Source organism: Argiope bruennichi, chromosome 8 (assembly GCF_947563725.1).
Source record: "Argiope bruennichi chromosome 8, qqArgBrue1.1, whole genome shotgun sequence".
NCBI classification, from domain to species: domain Eukaryota; kingdom Metazoa; phylum Arthropoda; class Arachnida; order Araneae; family Araneidae; genus Argiope; species Argiope bruennichi.
The window spans coordinates 52,530,814-52,557,686 of record NC_079158.1 but is presented as its reverse complement, the minus strand read 5'-3'; the positions used below and the strand labels follow the sequence as shown (position 1 = coordinate 52,557,686).

The 26,873-nt window shown below is 30.7% G+C and overlaps 1 protein-coding gene across 1 annotated transcript; it reads right to left on the bottom strand.

Moving 5' to 3' along the window:
- Positions 1-4,629: 4,629 nt before the first annotated feature.
- On the bottom strand, positions 4,630-22,423 carry LOC129980561 (procathepsin L-like). The gene is made up of 9 exons (XM_056090914.1): positions 22,334-22,423; positions 16,901-17,006; positions 14,277-14,426; positions 11,763-11,915; positions 11,513-11,636; positions 10,881-10,981; positions 9,509-9,666; positions 5,800-5,916; positions 4,630-4,862 (listed from the first exon to the last, which is right to left on the bottom strand). Exons 2-9 carry the CDS (start codon positions 16,997-16,999, stop codon positions 4,763-4,765), a joined length of 1,002 nt encoding a protein of 333 aa, XP_055946889.1. The 5' UTR covers positions 17,000-17,006; positions 22,334-22,423; the 3' UTR covers positions 4,630-4,762.
- Between the last annotated feature and the right edge of the window lie 4,450 nt (positions 22,424-26,873).

Below are 26,873 nucleotides of genomic sequence, written 5' to 3'. Positions count from 1 at the left end.
TTTCTTGGAAGTCTGGAAACATTTCCAAGCCTTACTTCCAAAGATAACGTGTTCTGAAAAAACCGTTTAGTGATAAAAATGAAGTGATATTTCCACTTGAACAGGATGAAGCCGACTTATAAAAAGTATTAAAACGTGGGCAAAGTGAAACTCGTAAAACGTTAATAATTTTTTGTGCCTTGCTTATCTCTCAAATTTTGTCTAAAGTTTCAAGGATAGGCAACGAATGTTGGAATATTTTTTGTGAATACCGCGTGACAAGTTTTTGATTCAAGATGATAAACAATTGTGTTTTAATTTAAAAATACTGCAAAAATAAATAAATAAATAAAAAAATGCATGCATTTAGAAATTATAGATTGATTTATCCTTATACAAAGCGTTATTGTGCAATGGGCAAGGTTGATGTTTTGTCTGCCATTGTATCTTTCTTTTCTTTGTGTTGTTAACATGTATTTTTCTAAACATGTTCACTAGGTTGGGATAACCTGGTTTGTAGAGCGTTGGATTCGCGTCCCTTAGGTTGCGAGTTTGTACTCCGCCGGCCGAAGACTCCCCGCGTGATTGGTGGCTGACGCTCGTATAAATCTGTTGTGGTCACAAAGTCCTCCATGTCGAGAGTAATACCAATGGGGGTACTGGATCAGGGGGGGATCGTTCTCTGATTCAGGTCTAAATTACAATCTGTGAATGAAGTCCGCCCCGTAAAAAGGGTTGTGACGCGTGTGTAGCTAAGTCGTTCTCTTGGCCTTAGATAGCGCTACTATAAAAATAAGAGACGCTCCCCCCTTCGGCTTAAAATCGCTGTCTTCGTAACAGCGAGATTGTCCATGGCAAGTGCTATACGAAACAACAAATAACACATTCACGGACAGTTTAAAAATGTGCGTAGAACGAGCAATGCCATGTTTTTTTTATTTTCTGAGTTAAAATGAGACTTTTTCCGGAATATATATAGAAGGATATTTTTATAGATGTGACAACTAAACAAACTCATTTTTGTAATTTTTTTTTATTGACAGGTATATCCGTTATTTGTATTCATAGATGGAATAAAAATTTGAAAACTTTAAACGTACAGTCTGTCCATGAATGAACGTATTTCCGTGGAATAACTATTATATGAATACAATAATTATTACATGCTTGTGTAATTTTTTTACTACAAACAGATACTGGAAAACTGATTGGAAAACGCCACTGTTCTTCTGTCCTCGTACGTTTGCTTGAAATCAGATTACTGATATGTGGTAAGATTCTTTTCTTCTATTGTGGAACTCTATTTAATTGTAAGTGATAGAGCAATCGCTCTATTTTTGGGTTTTTTTAAGGCATAAATAATCTAGGTGTTGATGCACGTGTTCTGACAAGAAATATGAAAAACAATTGTAGTAGTGATTAATGTTTTCTTAAAGGCGGGAAGTCGCAGAAAAAGGAATCTGTTGACATTACTAAATCTCAATCCGCAGTGTTTTCCCCATAATGCATTTCATTCCGCCACCGCAAGATGAAAAGCAAATTTCCTTTATTTTATACATTTCTTTATCAAATCAAGGCAAATGCCTACATTTGAATATTTCAGACATGCTTCTATTAATTAGCTTGGCACTTCTACAACTGCCAAAACTTTTAGTATTATTTCTGTTTGGAAGAAACTGTTCGTATTAAATGTGTTGATCTACTCAGTTTGGAAGAGAGAGAGAGATACCCCTAACGAATACAGTCATTAGATTGAATTTCATTAAATGCTTAGAGAAATCACGTAAATAAAAAAAAAAAGAAACTCTATAATCTTGCTAGCTCGAAAGCAACCCAGTATTATTTCTGAAATTAAAATTTATCTCCAACCTTACTCTAGGGCCACTGTGGCCTGATGGTATGGTCTCGGCCTCGGAACCGGAGGGTTTTAGGTTTGTGACCCGATTCCACCGAAGGACCGTCGTGAAAGCAGATCTGGCGCCAGCTCAGTTGTTGTCCTCTTCATCTGACCGCGATTCAAAATTACGAGGTCAGTCCCAAAATAACCCTAGTGTTGCTTTAACCCTTTCTAGGGCAGTGGGAATTATGCTTCCCACTAAATTTATCAATATTTGTATAAATTATGTAGGTTGGCATAAATTCTGACACATTTTTTTAGAAAGGCAGAAACTTAGATGCTTCAGTTCTTCATCTCACACAAAATAATGTGTCTTGATTTGTCACTTAATTATTAATTAACCAAATTAATTAATTAATCAAATTAAATTTGTCTAATTAGCTAAATGAATCCCTTTTCTTATTCTAATTTCAAGCCTAAAAATATTTTAACATAATATGACTGGAAAAAAATGGCCCTTGAAAGGGTTAAAACGGGACGTTGATGTAACTAAACCAACCTTACTCTACAAAGGAAGCTACTGCACAGTACCCGAACCCTACTGTACGAAAACGGACCTTTTTGCATCCGAACAGACTATCCAAAACACTAACACATTCATCACTGCAGCTATTTATCAGAAAATAAGCTCTCTAATGAATTATTTAACAAAATTGCGGCAGTGACAAATTCGGACTACAGACAGACCTCATCTATATATAATCTAATTACAAAATCGGCAAAAGGTTTTAGAAATACATAAGATGAATTTAGGGAATTCTTAATACATAAAATGGATAAAGAATGCATTTGGGCACTTTCCCTAATGCATAAAACATTAGGCTAGGTATAATGTTCCAGGTAACAAATTTCGTGGAGGGAAGGGGTACCTCTAGATATCTCGGATTTCTTAAAAATGTTGGTCAGAAATGCTTGGCAGACAAGGTATATGGCAATGCACGAACATTACAGCATTCCATGCATGATTCAATAATCGTAACCACTGACGTCAGAGTCATCTATATTTAAGAGAGTATGATCATGACCAGTAATGCACCAATGTCAGTGTTAACATCAACAAATAAAATTTTGGACATGTGTGTGTGACTCATGACACTTTACAAGCCCGCTGGCAGTTATCTGTCAGCGATTTAAACAGAGTCTCTTGTTTTTTCAGTAGCGCCAACTAGGGCCAAGAGTAGCAATTTTGGATATAAAGTGCATAGCTCATGTCAAGGTTGTAACAATCATCTTTACAGTTGACTCGAATCGCTTTGAAATTAAAAAAAAATCAAGAACTTTGATTAAGACTACAATAAAAGGCATGTATAAAGTTAAAGGAAAAGGAAAGAGAGCTAGAAAGCGACTGTCAAATTATTTGTTTTTATTAAATTAATAATAAAGTCTTATTGGCGACATCGATTAAAATACTGATATGTATATACTAGAGAGGGAAAAGGTTTAATTTTTTACTCATGAACCTAACCTAAGGAAACCTAAATTTTGGTTCCGCTTACATTCTTCCGTATTTGGTTTGTATCAACCTCTGTTCACACCAACAACCTTGAAATCATTGTTACTATCACTGAATCTTGTTTAAAGAATGAGGAATCGAATACCTACAATGCCATCTACCTTGTCTGGTATGCGTTTCTAACACAGTATTGAATATGCGAGTCTAAATGGTCAAGGAATCTCAACGTTTTTCCGAATCTCAACTTCTTATAATTGTAACCTTGTTGCTGAGATGCAATTGACCATTGCAAACTGACCGACAGCAATTGAGATTTTGATATATTTCGGCAATAATTTCTAAAAAATATTCTTTTACAATAATGATTTTTATATAGATTAAAACATTTAGCGGTACTGAGATGCACGAGGGATAGAACCTGGGACCTTTTGGTTAGCAGTCCAGTAATTTAACCATTTTACCAAAACAGCTGTTCGGGTAGAAGAGCTATTACTGGTTTATATGCTATTCACCACAGTACTCTCCCTACAGTGAGTCGAACGATATGGATGTTGATTGGTGATGCATTAAGTTATTAGTAGCTGTTGTTTTAATGGGCCTACCCAGTTGATTATGGCGAGCGTGTGTGGATGATGATGCGCCAAGTGTGTCTGACGGCTTTGGGTTGCTGCGTCACGTGAGTCTGACGACTTTGGTTGCGGGTAGATGGCGCCACAACAGCTGTACGAAGGTTGAAGGTTCAGTGTCCAAGGTCACCAATGAAGCGATAGGCGATGAACTAAGGATAGAGCCTGGGACCTATTGGTTAGCAGTCCAGTAACTAAACCATTTTACCAAAACAGCGGTTCGGGTAGAAGCGCTGTTACTGGCTTATATGCTATTCACCAAAAACATCTAGTTGTACGTTTTTTTAACACTTTTGAAAGTTAAAGGAGGAAGATTCTTCAATGATATCATGCGATTAGAAATCTTATGATCCTATGATGTCATGGGACTCGACTCTATTTGGAAAGTTCATGTGAAGAATGAACAGAACATGTGCAACGCCATTAAATAAAATGGATTTACGACAATCACCATTTGATGCTTAAAAATATTTTGTTCAGGGAACTATGAACAATTATACACAAAGGATTTAATTGAAATTAAACATTCTCAATATTCTCGGCACACCTTCTGGACGCCAAATACGACATTTTATAAATAAATTAATTAACTCATTATTTCTTGGAATTTTTGGAATTTTATTAATAATAAAGATCTTAGTTGGGTCATTTTGTGGATTGATTTCATAAAACACAAAAAAATCAAAATATCTTTTTATAAAAATTATATATAAAAAAAGCTACATTGAATATGAATTCGATCACAGCAATGAGAATCATAAAAATAGTGTATCACAGTTAACTCTTCACTTCTGCACAGGAAGAATATCATACTAGTGGAAAACTGGCTTTTGTCGCAATTCCACAATGATTGTCCTTGTTTCTCACCATCTTCATGTATCCACCCTTTCCCCAACTTGAACTCCAACTGAAAAAGTAAAAGACATGATTGAGAACTGAAAAAAACCGTATTTTTGTTTCAATAAAATAAATTTTATAAAATGTTAAAAAAGGTTTTTAATAGTTTATCAAAACGTAGAAATTTCTTATTTCAATTATTTTTAATCTTTAATTCATAATTCGCTAATTTATATATTATATAATTTCGAGATCAATTTTTTCTCAATTTCACTAACAGATGGCGCTACACGTATGGAATCGAGATTTAATTTAACCAATCGAATCGAATTGAATTCCGAAAATATTTAAATAGTACAGCATAATCGAGAACTCACAGGTTTTCAAAACTTGAAAAAACCAATAAAATCAGGAAATGAACGACACATTTTTATCTTTAATAGTATTAAAAATGTAGTTAAATAAAAGCGTATAAATATCAAATGGTTAGATTTGTTTAGGTTCAAATCAATAATGTAGGTTCTATAATGACCAAAATTGATTTTACATTTTTTCCATTGGTCAATTTGGCACAAAATTTGACGTGAATCTATGATATTGATGGTAAGACTTCATCGATATTTCATATTTTTTCATTATTCTAATTCGCTCCATTTTTAACAATTTTTCACATTTACGACATAATTCCAGAAATACATTTTCTGAACTCAAAGTGGTCTAAAATGTGGAAATTCGACGAAATCACAAAGTTAAATTTGGGTGAAGATCCGAAATTGTTTTCCTTGTATACTCATATACGAGCCAATTATAAAATGCAATTAATGATACTTCGTGTTTAAGCAGTAATGTTGTTCCTTTAGTGGAATCTTATAGTAGAATAAGAAAGAGAAAAGATGAAAATAAATACTTCTAGAAGCTGCAGTCAATCACTCATTACCGATTTAGAATATTTTCCAGCCAAATGTAAAGGAAATCTTCCCGCTGAAAAATGAAATTGGGTGTCTTACCAGTTTTTCAGCAACCAATAATCTTTCCCGTTTTCAGTGCCATAACCAATAATTAGGACGGCATGGTTCAAAGCATCAACAGTTTTGTCGCATTCGTCAGTCTCATATATTCCATCTCTGTAAAATAATGATTTAATTTATACATAAATGCAATAATAGTGGAGATTTCTATTGTTATCACAGAATATAATAATTTCTCTGAAAAGAATATTTTATAAATATTATGACAGCTGAAGTCAATTTTTCCCCTATATTCACTGCCAGAAGGTGCCTCTTGTGTGAAATCAGAATATTATGACAGCTGAAGTCAATTTTCCCCCTATATTCACTGCCAGAAGGTGCCTCTTGTGTGAAATCAGAATATTATGACAGCTGAAGTCAATTTTTCCCCTATATTCACTGCCAGAAGGTGCCTCTTGTGTGAAATCAGAATTTGATTAAATTTATCTATTAATTCATTAATTTAAACTCTGATAATGTTTAAATACTGTATTGTTATAAGGAATGCACAACTTCTATAAAATTTCAAAACTGCAGGACACCAGGAAGTGAATAAAAAATTGAGTGCTAAACATTTCTCTGAGTAAAAATAAGAAACATTTCTCTGAGTAAAAATAAGAAACATTTCTCTGAGTAAACGTTTGCACAAGTGAAAAAAAAGTCAATTATAACGAATTCTAGTCTTATGCCTGAAGTTCTCGGATTGAAGAGTGCAGTCTTTTCGGCGGTAGAGAAGTTCGAAGATAAAGCAAAAATGACAAGGGGATCTAACTTATTATTATTCGATGAAATCAATAAAAAAAACTTATTCTATTAATGCCAAAATAAAAGGGCATGCCTGAATTCGTATAAAAGCATAGTAAATTTTTAATATTTTCATACATAGTATACTGAATTATTTGAATTGAAAAATATAAGCAATGTAGATGTATTTTGTTTTTATTATACGCTTTTATTTAGTGTGATTTGTTTCACGTTAGTGAAGTTGACGATTTATAATTGAATTTCTTCTCTCTTAGGATACGTTAATGTAGGCTAGATTCATTATTTTATAGTTTTTAGAATCTAATTATTAATTTTGATAGATGAGAACTGGATAAGGACGTATGGGAAATGATTTGGAGATTCTAGGACATTTATAGGGTTAGACTATTAATCAAACAGGAAAAAATAGGCAATAATTAAAATAAATAATTTAAAAATTTATTTTTATCTCATCAATAAACTGGTTCTCGCTTCTTTTGGCGATACAATTATGCTGTTACGGCTCTTAATCTTTTGGGTAAAACAGGTGTACGTTTGCGCTGGCTTCTCCAAGGACCAAAAGCCGTGCCTCTGCGTTATAAAAGAATTCAATATGCGTTTAGCTTTTGGAGCGAAATCCTTTCAGAAATCGATGTTTCTTTCAAGATTGATACTGTACATTAGAATTTTTCTTTCCGAGGTCAGTTTGGGGAGAGGTGGGCAAATGTTTGTGAGTCAATGTATTTTCGCAAATATAAACAGAAACACACGCTAGTGAGTGAAAAGAGAAATTTGTGAGGTGAAGTGAAGTATTCGTGATGTTTCTTCTAATTTGCGATGGAATATTATGGTAGATAATATGGTAAAGATTTACAACAATAATCTAGTGTTAATTTAGATAGTTTTAATGATGCTTACTCTAGATTTTTATTTTTTAAATAAAGAGTATTTTTTTTATTATACTTGAAAATAAGACATCTATTATTTTATATTTAAAAACGAATTCATTTTCTTTTGTAAATGTCACTTTTTACACTTTATTAAGTAGATTTGGTACAGTTCTAGAGACGGGTACCATTTGGTGATTTCCTGCCAAATTTTTCTCGCCAAGCCCCGCGGACGCTGTAATCTTCAGAATTGTATTTCTCAATATTATGACTATTTTCAAGAGATTTTTTTCTGAAGATTACAGCGTCCTTGGGGCGATGGCAGGAGAAAAATTTGGCATGAAAAAGAGACATAAGACCTATACAAAAAGAACAAAAATAAGAATAATTATATTTAATAGAATATTATATTTATATTTAGAATATTATAGTTATAGTTATAGTATTATAGTATTATATTTAGAATATATAGTATTATAGTTATAGTATAGAATTTAGAATATTATAATTATAAAATAAGAATAATTATATAATAATAATTATATAAGAAATAATTAAAAATAGCACAATTTAAACAATGTTAAATTTAAAAAAAATGCACAAAAATAACAATACAAATTTTTTTTTAACTCACCCGATTTAACGATGTGAATTGCGTTAATTTACAATAATGCCCTTCTCTTCTACAAACCTTTCCTTTCTGTTAATACCATATCCTGCCCGCATTCACCGCACTTCCATCAGCAATTAAATCCATTTTCATGCACCATTCAACACACGCTTTCGCTACCAAACGTTCTAAATCGAAAAAAACCCTCAATTTAAGGGATTCCTCATTTGTCACATTCATACCAGCCATTTTACACCACAAGAAAAATCGACGAAAGTAAGAAAAAAAAAATACTTCACAAGCAGAAGAAATCAGAATAAATCCAGTCGTCAATTAATTGAAGAGAAAATCTTGAAATTCCCCACGAAAAGCTGCCAGCACAAGAGAAATCGAAGAAAGTAAGAAAAAATACGTTACAAGACTTGGGGAGCAGTAGAAATTAGAAATTCCCCGCGAAATTGGTTGATATTCAAAGTCAATTCATACCTGATTAGTTTATAATTACATCACCGACATCACCCCATTCTCTTCACAGGGTTGCCATACATTGCAGGTGTACAGGCAACTTTAGCTTTAAAATTTGGCGCCAAACTTGGCGGTACCCGTCTCTAGAATTTAGCCGTAGATTTTTACGAAATTTAGATGGGAGGTCTGCTTTGTCTCTAGAATTGTCTGGTCCTATCCTGTAGGGAGCACATTTTTCGTGCATCCGTACCGAAGGGGCTTTAAGATCCCATTTTCAATAAGACTATTTTATGCATTAGATTTCTTAATGGGACCTTTTGTGCATGATTCTTATTGCCAGTGCTATAATATCTGCGACTCTCCGTACAATCACTATGTCTCAGCAGAATTGATTTGTATTTATCACCGAACTTTTCGGTGATAAATACAATACAGATGGTGATAATACAGATATTTTGGCAAGCAACTATTTTTATCCTTTTCATTCTTTATTTCTATCAGTATATATAACTGCCCAGCAAAATCTGTCACACTGTTTTGGCATCTAGCCAATTTCTGCTTTTATGTTTGCCTGGCGATTCAGACAGTTTTTTGGATGCATTTGAAATAAAAATAATTAACTATGAGATGGTTAACTTCATGTTTTTTATTTTTTTGATGCCAGAAGATAACAAAAATAAATGAGTTGAGATTTGTAATTTGTATTATGCAAGCTTACATTTTATCCCGAATAGAATCAGATAGTGTTTGTGTTCATTTTATTCTAAGTCACATCATTCATACAAATAAATACTTTCAAAACATGTTTATCTTTATTAGAAATGAAATTCATTTCCCTTCAGTTAATTAATAATGTTGTTTTCTCCAACATACTGAGTGTTTGAAAAATAAATAAATATAAATACAAATAGAAAGATTAAAAATAAAAATAAAAAAAAATGCAAATTAATTAATTAATACAAAATTTCTTAGTTATAATTATATAGACACAAAAATCTCTTACTTATAATCGTAGAAGTCTTCACTTGCGCATATAGCGACTGAGATTGGTCCGATTGTTGCAACTGCTATCTTCAAAGCTTCTTCGTCTCCAGAGGGAATGTCCACAAACCCACTACACGTGGCACCTTTCGTAGATTCTTTGTAGTGGCATTTTCCATCCTTAGAATAAAACATCACAAGAATCAGTTTCCTTGTTGAAAACAAAGAAAGTGCTAGATATGATCAGACAAATGAGCAGATATTCTATCCAACAACAGATTTGCTTTCATTTTGACATATGTGGAACAATTTTTTATTAATATTACAATTTGGAATCCATTCCTACATAACCTGTAGTATTTTTGAGCTTTCTCAGTCATAAAACATGAAGAGACGATAAAAAAAACCTGTTAGTATATTTAATCCAAAATGTTGATACAAGTCTGCAATTCTGGTGATAAAATCATGTACAAGATTTCATTCATTAATTTGAATGAATCTACGTTCTATGTGCTTTTTAAAGTATTTTTGTCTAATATTAATGGCTAGCTGTTTTTGGTAATAGGTTTGTTAGCCTGGAATGCTGGCTTCAATAGCCATTAAACAGTTAATATTGAATGCATTTATTTTAAATTTGATAAGACAGAAAACTATGAATTTAGTGGGATCCATCTACTACAATTTATAGCCCATGTAAATTAAAGAGTATATATATTAAGAAATACGAAATGTCCAAAGAAAGCTATTTTTAAAAATTAGTTTTTACACTGGCAAAAATATGCTCTTGGAGGGTTAAATGGGACCATGGAGTTAATTCGAATGTTTCAATAACAATAAAGTTTTTTTTATCACATTTTGAATTAATTAAAAAAATAAATTACAATTACAAAAATAAATTACATGTAAATTACAATTATGAAGATGATAATTTTTGAATTTTAAAGCGGTGTAAAAATCAATTTTTTAAGATAATATTTATGGAAGATATGGTATGAAAAACATAAGAGTATTTTAATTTAAAAATTAACGCATTTTAATTAAATTTTGGAATTTGGAAAGTTAAAAAGTTGACAGTGACTTTCCTCTTCTCTTAAAGAGTACATAATCCAAATTTCATCAAAAATAGACAAAACTACAGTTTCGTATAAAAGACATAGAAACAAACGTACTTTTATAAATATATACAGATGATGAAAACAGAAAATGCCAAGAAGGAAAATAACTTGAATATTAAAATTAAACAGAAAATATTAAGATTTGAATATTTTCAAAAATAATATCTGGATTTCATTTTCGTCAGGGCCCATAGTTTAAAAAACCTTTTATAAAAATTAATGAACACTTTCCAATTGACATCATTAGATAAATAAACAGTGAATAGTTTAAATATTTACCAAACCAGTGTATGGATATGACTCCTCAGTATCAATTCCTCTGTTAATCTTGATATATTCGAAGGCCTGGTCCATCCACCCACCATGGCAGCCTCCAGTTCCTAAATTAAACAAACAAACAAACAATTGATTAGTAAATGAACTGTTTGTTTTGTTTCCAATGTTTATTTTTTCCATCTCAATCACTACCTTTCTATAAATAGTTTCATTTACAAAGACATTGAATTTGCAAAATAATTCGAATGCACAAAACAACTGGATAATATGTAAAATTAAATATAAGTTAAAAGCAGATAAATATTTTAAGCAGAGAATAATCATAAATAATTTGAAATATTAATCCAATCAAATATAATTTATAATTATGGGAAACAATAATTAGAGATAAATTAAATTTAGTAACTCTTTAATTTTGCTTTTTCACAAATAAATGTAAAGAATATGTGAAATAGATAGCGTGTCAAATCATTAAATAAATTAGGCAACCCACAATTGAATCCAACCTTAATAAATTACTTTTTTAAATATATTAATATTTTTTTTAAGAATTCATAAATATTTAGTTAAGAAATCAACAGCAGCTTTCTGCCAATTGTTTGAAAAATAACCTTAATATCTACTTAAGTGTATACCTTCAGCACGAGAGCAATCTACAAGGTTTTGTTCACTTAAGGACATTAGTTGGCCAGTTTTTCTTTTGTGTTGACCTTCAAGAGCTCCAGTAGCTGAAAATGCCCAACAAGAACCACAGACCAACTAAAATCGAATAAGAAACGTTAATTTAAAATTAACTATTTCATAAAGATAACATTAAAAAGGAACTTTCTCTGTTTTGTAATAATTTATTTCCATGTTAAATAACAGGCTTTTAAGTAAGCTTACTTGATCTTTTACAGGTGTTACTAAACCTTGTTCTCTCCAATCCACCTGTTCTGGAAGCTCATAATTCATAGGTGGCAGCCAAACGCTAAGTCTTCTGGTGACGTTGGTGGGATGAATGAAGCCATTTAGTTTTGCTCTGCGTTCTTTTAAACTCTGAAATCGGAAAAGAAGGATGCATTTGGAGAATGAGTATTATTGAATTAGCTTAGAAGATTAAAAACGCAACACAACGGTCTGTCAAAAGAAAAAAAATACTATTACGGAACCCGGGGTTCTTTGCAATTTTTTGGTAGATGAAGAAATACCGTCCTCAATAACAAACGGCGATTTTTATTAAACACGAAGAAGCAGACGACAACACAAGCAGCCGAGACGAACAACATACAGCAGCATACTACAACAAACAGTAGCCTACAAGTAGTAATCAGTAGTAATAACAATACAGCACACAAAGCGGCCAGACCGAATTCAGCAGGAGGAGGGAATCTTCGTAGCAACTCTCTACGGTCTTCCCAGACGCCTGCAATTCTCCACTGTCTTCTCGCTTTATCTGCCAACTGCCGACTCACTATTACACGACTGCCTATTCCTCACACGACTCGATGCTACTTCTGCAATAAACACCAGGACTCGGAACATAGCTCAGTTCAGCAATCACTGGAGCGTCACTATATGCTTGCGCTTCGCTGGACTGATCTAACTGCAATTATCACGCCGCCGTTGCTTCGCTATCCTCTCGACGATTCTATACACGACTGACTGTAGCTTGAGACTGCCGGCCTTTTATAATTCCCGGTGGCGGGCAGAGAAGGTTCTGGAGCAATCAGGCATATCTCGGCTCCTGTTGGCTCAATCGCTAAAATTCTGCAAGTTTCCAGTATTATCTATTATGTGTCCAAAGTCGCCAAATTCATCACCAAATCGCTAAATGGTTGCCAAGTTGGTCGCCAACCCCTGAGGTTACTGATTTGGAATCTGATCAGCATCCATCAGAGCTGATCGTAAAAGATCTTTCCAGCAATTGAACTAACCGTGTTGAGAAGTAACATTACAGATTTGTAACAATACTTAACTATTAAAATCATTCTAGCTTAAAAATAGGTAAATCATTGGTTTTCTGCAAAACCAGGACAAATGAATAAAAACAGCTTACAGCCATTTTCTGTTAAAGAAAGGAATAAAATCTATTTCTTCTATCATTTGATTGATACATATTAATGGCATATAATTTACTGGTAATATTAACTACAAGTTGTTCATAAAGAAAATATTCAATTGTTTAATCATTTTACAGAAAAACAAATTAACCACTTCATTCCCCGCCAAAAAAAAAATTAAAAATTTTCTATTTAAAAATATAAAATATAGTTATTTTTGACTGATTCTTTGTCAATGACATTAAAATTAACAGTGGCATTACGCACTTGTTTTATTTTTAAATACAAGAGAAAAAAAACTCAACTAAATATAGTTTAACTATTTTTCATTCATCTACATATTATTTTTTATGTCGAAAAAATTCTTTTGAATTTCTCGATATCAATATGATTTTTTAATGCTTATTTTAACATAAAAAAAGGCCAGGTTTACCTGCTTCAATAATTTATACTCTTTCACTTAAAAAACGAATGAATGAACTGTCTTTACATTGACATATTTACACCAAGATTCGACACAATTCAATTAACACTGATGCAATATCGCTTTCATCAATATAATAGATTTGCAGATAAGCTAATGTTTAACAAATTTAGTGCAGTATTTGAAATTAATAATAATTTATTTTGGAATTTTTTTTTCTGTGGCTAGTTATTGTGTGAAAATACTTTTTTTGACTTTTACAATAATAATCGAAAAGTATTGTTTCTTGTGGTATAGGAATCTCTACTTATTATAAAGATAGAACTGTATCTGTGTGTTGCATACTTAAAAGTAGCTGGACCGTTCGATTTAGGAATACCAAATAATAAATAGAATCTTTCACCTTCAACAATGAAAGAAAAATACGCTATTAAATTTTTGATGAAACAAGAAAACGGTTTGAATTCTATTGCTATAATAAAATTATCCTTAAAATCAAGCAAATAAATAAATAAAATAAAAAAAAATTGTTACAATTCCTGAAAAAGCTGTGCCACAATTAAACTCGTATATTATTTTCTTTTTATTTAAAAGCAATGTAAAAATTAAATTATGCAAGAATATTTTCAAACTTTATGGCGGGAAACTACAAAATTTCATATATTTATCTAACTAATATTTTAAATCGAAAGCTTTGAGGTGTTTGTTATCACCTTTTAAACTATATCTATGCCGAATTGGAAATTTTACATACCGATTTGTTTGTTGAGAGCCAACACACACACGCATGCACACACACACACACACACACACACACACACACACACACACACACACACACACACACACACACACACACACATTTTTTCGCCTAAGTGTGGACATTTTTACATCATTTAATTTAATTTAAATGATTCAAATTTATTTAATTACCATGTCAGAATACTTGTTCAATCCTTTCGTGAAAGAATGCAGCCCGAGTTTTGCTTCAAAATTGTGGCGCAAAATATCACCAACATTTTTCCCCCAAATCAGCCGGCGATAATTTTCCTCTTGGGCATCATAGGATTTACCAAAAGTTTTCTAAAAAATAAGAAAAAGATTAATATCTTTAAAAAATATTTTTATGTATATAAATTTCTAGTTTATATGTTACAAAAATTAACAACGAAAAAAAAAATAAAATACAAGGAAATTTAAATGAACTCAGATGTGCAAAGGAGCGCCCCCCTTCTTCAAAATTATTTTCGAAAATCATTGAAAAATTTATTCCAGTGTTTAGTTGAGAACAAAACACTTTCGGTTTCAATTCTCAACAGTGAATAAGAAATCCATAAAATTGCTGGCTGGTTTCCATTGCCTAATTGTCTTCATACGTAATTCCCTGGTTTATTAACCCTTTCTAAGGCCGTGGGAAGTATATTTCCCACCAAATTTATCAATCTTCGTATGAAATTATGTAGGTTGGCATAAGTTATGACAAATTTTTTTAGAAAGACAGAAACTTAGAGGCTTCAGTTCTTTATCTCACACAAAATGATGTGTCTTGGTTTGTCATTTAATTATTAATTAACCAAATTAATTAATTAATCAAATTAAATTTATCTAAGAAGTTAAATGAATCCCTTTTTTTATTCTAATTTCAAGCCTAAAAATATTTTAACATAATATGACTAGAAAAAAATGGCACTTTAAAGGGTTAAGTAACATTTATCAATAGTGATTTTATGATAAAAGTTTGTATGAAAAGAACGAATTTTTTCACTATTTATTTAATATGGTATTGCACCTCGTTCAACAAGCATAATTCGTTCTCGAATCTCACTTGTAATGCAAAACACTCGTAAAACGAAACAATTTTTTTCCCATAGGAATTCATATAAAATAGAACAATGTGTTCTATTCCGAAAAAAGAAATAATCATATAAGTTTATGATAATGTAATTTCTTATCAATAATGCATGCTTTTTTTTAAGAAGAAAATTGTCTAAAGACATTTGGTTTTGGATTAGCTTCACAATTTTTTGAAAATGAGACACAGCATAATCGTTAAAAGATTTTACAGCTCGCATATCTACTCCCTGATTAGAGTGATACTTTTCAACGAAAGATATAATAATTTTCTATGCTTTCATCATCTTCCTTATTTCTGTGGACGGTTGTTCCTCTGACGAGGCTATTATTTCCTCCTCTCCTGACCAAATTTCCTCTGCAACATTTTTCTCTGACACAGAATACAGTTCCATACATTCTACGATAATTCTGACTATGAATATAGTTGATAGTCGATAGCTCATCGATATTGTTGCTGTCCACCTCTGTAATCTTGCCTAAAGATACAATCTCATCGTTAAGGTACCACAGACACTTACTGATGCTCTTCTGAGTCGCGTTTGACAATGTTGCTTCTTCCAAGCAAATATAAGAATTTTTTCAAACGAGGGCTCGACACAGATTCATACAAGCCAAACCAGCATGTGACGTCACGGTGTCTCTTCGCTATTTGTTCTGCGAAACATCGCTCGCTAAGCGAGTCACATTTGTATTGTATTGTTTCGTACATTTTGTATTGCTTGTTATAGGAATTATTCGTTATGCAAGGTTTTGACTTATAAACTTTTACTTTTTCTCTTTGAAAAACGTTTCAATGCAAGTACATTGAACTCCATTTGCTTAGTGACAATCTCGGCTTCCAGGCTAGGTGACTATGTATCTGAGAACAGAGCCCTTAAATATTAACTATTTACAAATTATCTGATTCATTTAAAGCTGCCAGAATTTTTTCCAAATTGTGTGCTGTTGAATTTGGGAAAGGAAACACTGTCTCCGATTTCATCCTGGATACTAAGGAAGAAAATACGAATCCTGAATACTCTTTCCCGGTGTAGCTTCAATATTATTTTATTTAATTTACAAATCCGTGCACTAATGAAAACCTTTGTCACTAAATACGAACCAGTTAATCTTATTTGATAAGAGTTATTTATAGAAAAAGTTTAGTATTTTATCTAATAAATTCGAAAATATCAAATGATTTCTCCTATTTTATGATTATATTGTTTTATGTTAATATTTTGCTTTAATTATTTAATTTTGAAAACATACTTTACATAGCAAAAGGCTTCAAAATTCAATAAAACTAGGAATGACAAATTAAGTTCAGATAGTTTCATTAAATGCAAATCATCATTTCTCCTTCGCAATTAAATAATTAAATCTTTTAAATAGATCAATGATAATTAACTCTTTCTGAAGTCAAATTTAAGTACAGTATTTTGTTATTTCACTTCCTTTTCAAAATTAAAATCTCATGAATAAAGAACCCCTCTTCCTGATTTCTGTAAAAAAAAATTTCTTACAACAAAACTATAACTTTTATTTCTAGATTACTCTCCAGTTATTTTTGTTTTAGTTTGCGAGTCTACTTTAGTGTCAAATTATTTTCTCACTTTTTTTTTTTATCAGAAAGGGCAGCTGGTAACTTTACTTATTGCAGTTAACAACGGATCATAACTATGAATCATGCTATAAATTTCAAGAATGGAATTAATCATTACCTTGAATAATTCCCAATAACCATCCAGACGTGGATTAGCTGATTTTGTCGACTTACACGCAACTATTGCGACCAAAGCCAGGAAAATAACGACCTTCATGATTTATCTGCAAAGAAAATACCTAATCTGTAAATTCTGAATTAAAAAGCAAAAGTATAACATAATTATACCAGCATCCTGATTGCAAAAAAAAAAAAAAAAAAGTAACAATTGTGAAATACAGATTGCACTTTTTTATACATATTGATAGCAAAAACACATTAATTATGAAATTGAATTTATTTCTGCTAACCCATAATAACTCCAGTGAGAAATCGCCACAACAGAAAAAAGGGGGAAGGTGCTCTTTTCTTATTTATGCCATTACTTAAATGAACTTGAGTTAATAGAAGAATAACTGGTTCTGCTTAAGGCCTGAGTGTAGCAGATAATTTTTACAGTAAAATCCAACTAAGTTTATGTTTGAGTTGTTTTAAATTACAGAATTCAGGCCTTAAGGCCAAGAAGAATTTTTCTTTAATAAATCAGTTTAAACAATAAAAAAATTAAGCTGCATGAATTTTGTAAATTCATGCAGCTTTACATCATGCTAAATCTTATTTAATGTGAAGTATTTGTTAATATTTTTTATATATAAAAATCAAGTAAAATTTACATATAAAAGCATTTTAATAATTAATAAAATATTCACCAAATGTTTCTAACAAATAATAAATGTTTCTTGGAAAAATGCACCAAGACTTACAAGATGGAAAGCAACCGCAAGCTTATAACATGAGTGAGATTAATTTAATTTTTTATTAAAAAGTCACAGGAGCGATATTTACAATTAAAATAATTTTTGATGGCGATATATCGATATACTATCGATATACTATACTAGGAAAGTTTATGATATCTGATATTCAAATCGCATTCGATTCGAGTTTTTTATGGGCGTTTATAGAAAATTGTGCACATTTAGTTATGTCATGTTTGCCTCAGAAAAACAAATATTATTTGAAATACAGGCAGTACACATTTGCTACGAATACAAAATTGGTAAAAAAGAACCCCCCCATTGAATTAGAATTTTATATTTAATATAAAGTGCATTTAAATAAACAATCGATTGGGTTTTTCCTGAGTAGCAATAAAAAAAATCTTTTTTTCAATTTAAAATTTAAAATCCTTTTTATATTTCGTTCAAATGACAAAAAAAAAAAAAAAAAAAAAAAAAAAAAAAATTAAAGTAATTAGTTAAATTGAATTATGAATAGGAATGCTAAAAATGCTATTATGAATGCTAAAAAAATTGCAATTCTTCAAGTTGCAACTTAAAAAAAATATTATACGATTTTATGTATTTTCTAACTAAAGGTGTGATGGGATTCAAATGACTTGCTCTAACAGGCATGGTCATTTGGTTAATATTGAATCATTGAATAATTTGTATTGAAAAATACCTTTCTTAAAGTTTATAATTGTAAAATATTGTTAGAATTGTAAACTGGTGAAGTGAACTTGAAAACAATATTCTTTGAAGACATGTGGATATAAAAAAATACTTTAACCGGGATATCGTGAAAATTCCAGCCAGTTATATTGCTATCTGGAATCATATTAGATTGCATACTGTTTTTTAGAAATAATTACATTGCTTAGAAACAAAACTGCTAAATGGATAAAAATGGACAGTTTCTACGAATTTGATGCAGGAAAACCGACAATGACAGACAAAACTGATAATAAGTTCTAAGATTTTGAAGAACTGAATTGTAATAAATGCATATAAATGAAAGAGTTTATTTTTTAATTTGAAAAAGATTCCACCGCTATGTATCCACCTGGGTCTGTAGAAAACTTTTTAAAATGCGCAACAAATAAATGAGGAAACAGTGTATATTAAAATTTCCTTACTTAAGTCATGCACGATTGAAAAAAGACAGATTTGTTAGCTTACAAATTAGGAAGTTTTTCAACCACTGACATATACTTGATGTTCTCGATGACCAGAAGGCAATGAGAAAATTGAAGTTATTACCGGTCATTCCGTGCTTTTTGAATGCATCAGAATTACGTTCAGAACTATTTAATAGGGTGTAAAGATGTGTCACTTGTCTGTGAACTTATATTGCTGCTACCTTATAGTGCAACATTTATATGCAGGAATATTTGTCAAGTTAAACAAAAAGCAGAAAGCTCGTGTATTTGAATGTGAAAGTGATTAATATATCAAAAAATGTTCCTTATCTATTAAGGTCACCTTACGTTGGTGAGATAACTTATCTTCATATAAAGAAAAAAAAAAATACTGAAACTTCTCTAGTTTTCACTTCGATTATTTTATTATTGCAACATGTTTCCGAATATTTCTTTTCTTGTATTTCAGAGATTTTATGGCGTTTGGACTATAAACTGTATCTTTATTTATCCCTCATGCTTTTTTCCCCCGAAGAGGAGCTTCAATTTTCTCCAACAACGTTTCAATAAAAAAAATTAATTAATTTCAACGTGTATAAAAAAAATCACTTGGAGTTCTTTATTATTCGTTAAAATTATTCTTAGTTCTGTTTTCATGCTTTTCTCATACTTTGTTTGTAAATGAATTGTTATTTTTATAACCTATATTAAATATTAAATGTTTTCGCTGATTTATTTATATTTTATATCTACAGACATTAAGCATTTCAATTCCGCAAATAAATAAATCTAGAGATCATAAACCTTGAATCCAAACCAATATTTTAAAAAACTAAGCCTATCTCTAGGCGTATGTATTAATTAATTTTGGAATAGACTTTATTTTTACAGAATGGTCAGTAATTGTACAAAAATATCACAAAACAGGATTCCGATACCATGTTTTTTTGTATTTTAAAGTGCAATGACTATTATTTCATTTATATTTCAATGACTAGCCGCTTTTGACAACCAGTTTTTCTCCGAGATTGATGGTTGCTAAAAATTGAATATTTTGTGAAACAATGTCTTAATGGTTCTTTCACCAAAGTATCTTTACATTACTAAACATTTAGGAAATGAAATTTATACATATCTTTCTAGGGTCCATTCCCATGTAAATTCTGCTATTTATTATTTCTAAATAATTATTTCTTAAAATATTTAATTGAGAGATACAAATTTATGACAAACTTTAGTACGGCTTAGCTTTAACTTTACTTACTTCACCTTGCAACTTGGGAAATAATTTACAAAAAAATGATTTATATGCCAACTTGAAGTGTAAGTATTTATTTTGCAAAGAAGTAGTTTCATTATTAAAGAATGTGTCATTTAATTTTTATAGATTTTTAAGTCCCCCATGTTGATGAAAGTCCACGTGATGTTACAGAGTCTTTTTTTCTAAACAATGGGGGAGATCAAGTTGCTTCAAGTAACCAGTTGGTTTACCGGGCGGTATGTTAGTTTAATTTCAGATAAATTGTTTGGATGTAACTTCATATCCAAGATACATGGAAATTGTGTGATATTAAAAATATTACTTTAATTGTCCTACATTTGCTCTGACCATTGAATTTCAGGCCAAAAATGTTAGAAAGCAGGCATAAAGAAATTGCTAAAATTTAGTAAAGATTCGTACTTCTATTAAATTGGTATTATTGTAAAGACAATTTTTAAAATGTTGGAACGGTGTAAAATTTTGTTTTATGCAATAATAATTTTGTAAGTTATGCTCGGGAAAAAGGAAAAAAATCAGCTTAATTTTTAAATTATAATTAAGCTTAATTTGGAATTAAAATTCAAAATAAAATTAAAAAAATCACTCCGAAGTTCACACTACCGCTTTTTAAAATATATATAAACCGGATTTGATAGTTATAGGTCAAACGGTCTAGCATATAGAACGCCCTGCCACGCACTTACTCACTCGCGCGCCAGCACACACACACACACACACACACACACACACACACACACACACACACACACACACACACACACACACACACACACACACACACACACACACACACACACACACACACACACACACACACAGTCATTATCAATATAGATAATTTCTATCTATTTAAATTGAAAGTTTTCCGAAGTAATTTTTGAAATAGATAAATGTGATATAATCAAGATGAATGTGTATATGTGTTAGCATCCTACAAGCCAGATTTGATGACTGACAGTGATTTTTGAAGAATTAATTAAAATTTTAATTAATTAAAAATGAAGCTGAATTTTTGTATTTATTCCGCAATAACTTCCGAAAATATTATCGTATAAAAAAATTTTATAGCTTTTTAAAATTTAAAAAATTGCTTGTTTAATGGAACGAATTTAATAGGCATACAAACTTTTGCTAAATTTTGGCAATTTTTTAAAAATAATTTTTGTCCTTTTACCAAAATAGTCGTTGGAATAGTTCGAACAACAGGGTTATCTTGTAGTTCAAACCATTTTCTATTGTTTCATCAACTATCTGATCATGTAATTTTCTTCGTTTGTTGAATATTAAAGAAGATAGACTTTGATTAATATCTACGTAATTTATGAGATCTATAAAAACATGGAATACCGTGAAATTTATAATACCCTGAATGCAACAACACACAATTTAAAGATAACCATATATTTACATTTTTAATAGCGTTCTGACGTCATGGGACTGGTCTCCATTAGGAAGTTTCCCGTACACAATAAATGGAATATTTATACAATGATTAAAGCAATGCATTTAAATGCTTGTCAACGGTATTATGAATATGGATTTATATATAAATGATTTAATTGAAATTAAAGATAACCAATATTCCCGATGAATCAGCTGGTCACCGCAGGAGGCTAATAGTTAAATATAGAAACGAACCTCTATTTCTGTATTTGAATTTGATCTCCGAACTAATTAGTAATAAATATTATAATCTGATTGCCTCTGTAATTTGTGTTTGAAATATCAATTCATGACTAATTTTTTAAATCCCAATATTTTATTTTACTACAATAATAAAAATATACGCTAAAGAATTGTTTTACTTATTATAATAAGAATGAATTATTTTGTTTAATCTCCAATGTAAACATTAGTAGTTTTGTTCAGTTTTAAAAACAAACATTAATGTGGCCAGTATGATACAAATATTGTTGATAAGTATTGTGATCAATGTAATAAAAATATATATTGAAATAATTTTTTTAATACGAAAGATAGAAAGAAATTCCCAAATTGAATTATAATAATAAGAAATAATAAATGTAATAATATATTTCTTTATTAATTGTAATAATATATTTAGGAAATTATAATATGAGAAATGCATTCAACATATTTTATATGTCTACGAGCCTTCTAATCACGAATGAAAATATGTTAACATAAAATTAAACCAAAGAATCGTGAATACGATGTATTCAATTTAATAATACATATCCCCAATGATATAAAGAATCAAAGATAATTTAAGATGAAATAATAAATACCTGTTATTTATATTGCTGTTAGCTGACTACTGAAAAATTGTTGGACAGGCGATTTGTATGAAACAGACACAAATATTGTGTTTGTATTTCTTAACAAGTCACGTGAACTGAAAGAATGTGGCGTTTATTATCTTGTGTCCACTTAGAAGTTGATAACATCTGTAAATACCAATCATCTGGGTGGACTAATCGCCATTTGCATTCGTCATCAGTTAAAGTTTATTTTGATAATGAAATTTATTCCACAAAGGATTCTGCGTCGATTAAATTAAGATAATTAATTTATTAGACGATCTGCCATAATTTTATTTATTAGGTATTTACTTTGACAAAATCATTTTTTGATGAATAAATAACGTGCATATTGGTTAATATTTTACTTATTTATAAAAATGAATTTTATACGGTCTTCTGTAATACGTATTACTATTTAGCAAGTAAAAAAAATTAAATTTTCTGCATATATTTGCAGCAATTTTCTTTTGTGTCTAACTTTGTTAAACAAATAAAGTACACTGATTCGGCAAAACATATCAAAAATATAATTTAAATGACATAGAAAGCCGGCGTCCTGGTCAAGGGGTATCACATCTTCCTCGTGATCTAGCCGTTCCGGGTTCGAGTCCTGGTTCCTGGCATGGTTGTTCTCTAACCTGTGTTCTATCTGTGAGGTGCGTGAATGAACCCCCCCCCCCTCCCTATGAAAAGGGGTTGTGCAAGCGAGTGTGCGTGTGTTTCTTTTTCCTATGAGCTAGAAGTCAGACTTCTGCCCTTGGGCGCTCAGGAGTCTTTACACTCAGAAGCTACTGTGCAAAAATTTGGCTTAAACTAGTCACACGCCAAAAAAAAAAAATCACATAAAAAGGTATGAATTTCTGAAGCAAAAATATATGTTCCCTTATTTAATTCACAAAACAAAGATAAGTGAAAAACAACCAACGGGAAAATTTCTATTTCCTCTTTCCCATATAGCTAGACAATCAGAACATATTTTTCTCCTTTTTTTTTCAACATTCCCTGAACGTATAAAGAGGTAGGAGTAGTATTGGGGAAGCAAACCCTTGAAGGTCACGACAACCCGCAAGCGGAAGAAAAAAAATGATTAATGAAATCGTGGTCATATTGGGTTTTGAAATATAATGAAGGGAAAAAAACAACAACAGAGTATATAGTTTAGATCTTCCATTCCAATACAGTCATCCATTACGGTCTTCAATTCCATTTAGTGAATGTAAAACTTGGCACAGGTTTGCAATTTTGTTCACATGATGTCATATCAAGTTTCATTTGCCAAAATCATTCCGTTTTTTAGTTATTGCGATCACAGACACGCGGATATACAAATCAAGAAATGGTATATTCTTTCACAGATTTCTTCCAAAATGTAATATCGATGTGCATTTCTGAAGATAAATACCATTATAAATTCCATTTTGTTCTTTGCATGTGTGAGATACTATATTTACATGCATATAGACAAACAGATGATTGTCCAGAAATATGGAGAAAAATTTTGTCAAACTTTTAGAGAATATTATTAATTTTTTGTTAAAACTGCATACCCAATTCGTTCTAATTCAATGCGCTTCTAAATTATAATATTCGAAGGAAGATAGACACATATGCTTTTCAGAAATTCACAGAGGCTTAAAACATGAATATTTATCAAAACTTCAAAGTCGAATTTTTTAACGGTTAAATAGTTACTCTTTGAATAATTTTGTATACCCCCCTCAAAAAAGAGTAAAAAAAAAAAAAAAACTTGGTTATTTAATTAAATAAAATTTGATTAAACATTTGGTATTAATAGAATATTATTTCAATCAACAACATTTTATATATGCTTTTAATTTTGTATGAAATAATGTAATTTAGTTTTCAATTCTACATTCATCTGATGTGACATTTCAAATTCTTCATTTATCTGATGTGACATTTCAAATTCTTCATTCATCTGATGTGACATTTCATATTCTACATTCATCTGATGTGGCATTTCAAATTCTTCATTCATCTGATGTGACATTTCAAATTCTACATTCATCTGATGTGACATTTCAAATTCTTTTGTCATTTCAGAAAAGTCTCACTGAAGGAGAAAGAATATGCAGAACGAGATTTCTTATACATTTTTTAAATTTTAAATGCAACAGACAGACAAAAAAAAAAAAAAAAATGTCATCAAATTCCTTCAAAACGCAATTGAGATGAACTATTAATCCGCCATTGATTTTTATAATTCCATCTATCTTTTTAAAAATATCTAAAGGAGAAAATATATATGATGTCACAATCTTGTGACTTATATAACTGAATAAGTCATCTAAGATATACTACAAATGCTACATGTGATATATATATATATATATATATATATATGGGGTTGTAACACACACATATACCTCTGTACAAAAAGGAAATATTGTGGTCACCAAAAGCTCGAAGAACACACTTTTGAAATTGTATCTATTTCTCTGCGAACGCTACGACTAAAAAAATGACTTGAGTAAAATGAAATTGATTATGTAGTCTTTACACCAAATCTGTAGGTATTTAAATTTTGAAAGAAATTCTTTCGGAGAAAGTTATGAGTGTTTTGCATTGATAACTGAAAATATATCAAATTTTGAACGAAATCTAAAGATTGACAGTCTGACGGTTTGTACTTACGCATGCATATAAATGGGATTTATAAACGCGAATCTGGTTTTAATATTTAAAGCATAGATACCTTTCAGATTTTGAACTAAATCTAGTAAAAATTGATGATTGTGAGTTTGTATTTTGTAAAGGCAGTTATTCAAAAAAAAGCATCGATTTAAATAAATAAAATTTAGCTTTAGTTCTTGTGTCTGAAACTGTAATTCTATATCAAATTTTGGTTCCTATATATCAATTGCATATATATATTTGGTTTCTTGTACTATACTATAATGCAAAAAACTTCATTTGAGCAGTCCTCGTGCTGGAGTCTCAAATAAATAATAATGATAAAAACGGGCATTCTTGGCATTCATAATCTTGCATAAGGTTCATAATTATTCAATTGACGAGGAGGGATTATACCTTTATTTGAAGTATTAGAGAAAGCTTCTGGAAGACCAATTTCGTAGTTCTTTCGGTAACAATACTGAAAGAGTATGTAATGATTTCTAGAATTATAATGGTCGAAATTGGTCATATGATCATGAATTAAGCTGATGTCGCTTAAGAAATTAATAATTTATTCTCTGATACTAGCTGGTATATTTCTGAGTTTGTTCAAGATTTTTGTATTTTTGATTTTGTACATTGTAATTTAATTCGGCTGCAAGTTTTTTAAATTTTTTTTTGTATTTAATTCTCCTATCAATCCTTGTTTCACAGCCATTTATCTCCATTGATTCTGCAACTCTCCGATATTTGCATACAGAACTCATTGGAGCCAAGCTGTGTTACTTTCATCCTATATAAACTAGAAAGCCCACATGAAACTTGTTTTGTTATCGATTATCGTTATCGATTTGTCGTTATCATGCATCGTTATCGATTTGTTTAAGATTATCGCTTTACTCCAGAACACGTGGATAGTAAACATGCTGATAGTAATTTCTGAGACTTTTTCCAGTTGAAAAAAACAATAAAGTTTATTCCACTATTAAATTGCATTTTATTTCAACCAAACTGAGAAAGTAAAGATATATAGTAATCACTTTATTGATTTTAAATTTTTTGGTTGGTTTCCCAAATCAAGTCTTTACATTTCCTTCTGGATATGTTGCCAGATAAGAGATAGAGGGGTAGAAGTTGAAAATAGTGTTTCGAGTCTAAATAAAAAGCTTTTAAATTTATTGGAAAAATTTTAACCAAGCATTTTAGGTATTAATATCCGGTGTCCTGGCATAGGGGTAGCGCGTCTTCGCCGTGATCTGGGCGTCATGGGTTCGAGTCCCGGTTTGGGAATGGTTGTTGTTCTATCTGTGAGATGTGTGAATGTGCCCTCTTGTAAAAAGGGGTTGTGCAAGCGGATGAGTAATGTGTGAGTAGCTGAGTCGTACTCTTGGCCCTAATTGGCGCTACTGAAAACACAAGAGACTCTCCTCCACCGGCTTAAATTGCTGCCTTCGTAACAGTGGGCTTGTCCATGGTAAGTGCCATAAGAAACAACAACAGGTATTAAAAAGAACTATGAAATGGGATGTCAAATGTTAAAATAGCTTAGTTAAGGTAGGAGTCAAAATATAAAATGTACAATAAAGATAAGGAAGAAAATGATCGGATTTCATTTCTTTAAGACGGCTTAAAACAATAACATTGAATTGAATTTTGAAATTCCTTGACATTTAATTTCTATAATTCTAGTAATTTTAACCTTGACAAAACTGAAATCAAATCTGAAAACAGAAAATCAAAATTTTTGAAACATTATACCGATGCATTTGAAAAATATTTATCTCATATATTAAGAATTTTAGGATAATTTACAAAAATTTTATTAATCCAATTTATGTTTGGAATAAGATTTAAATAATCGGACATTTTTATTACATTTGATTAGCAG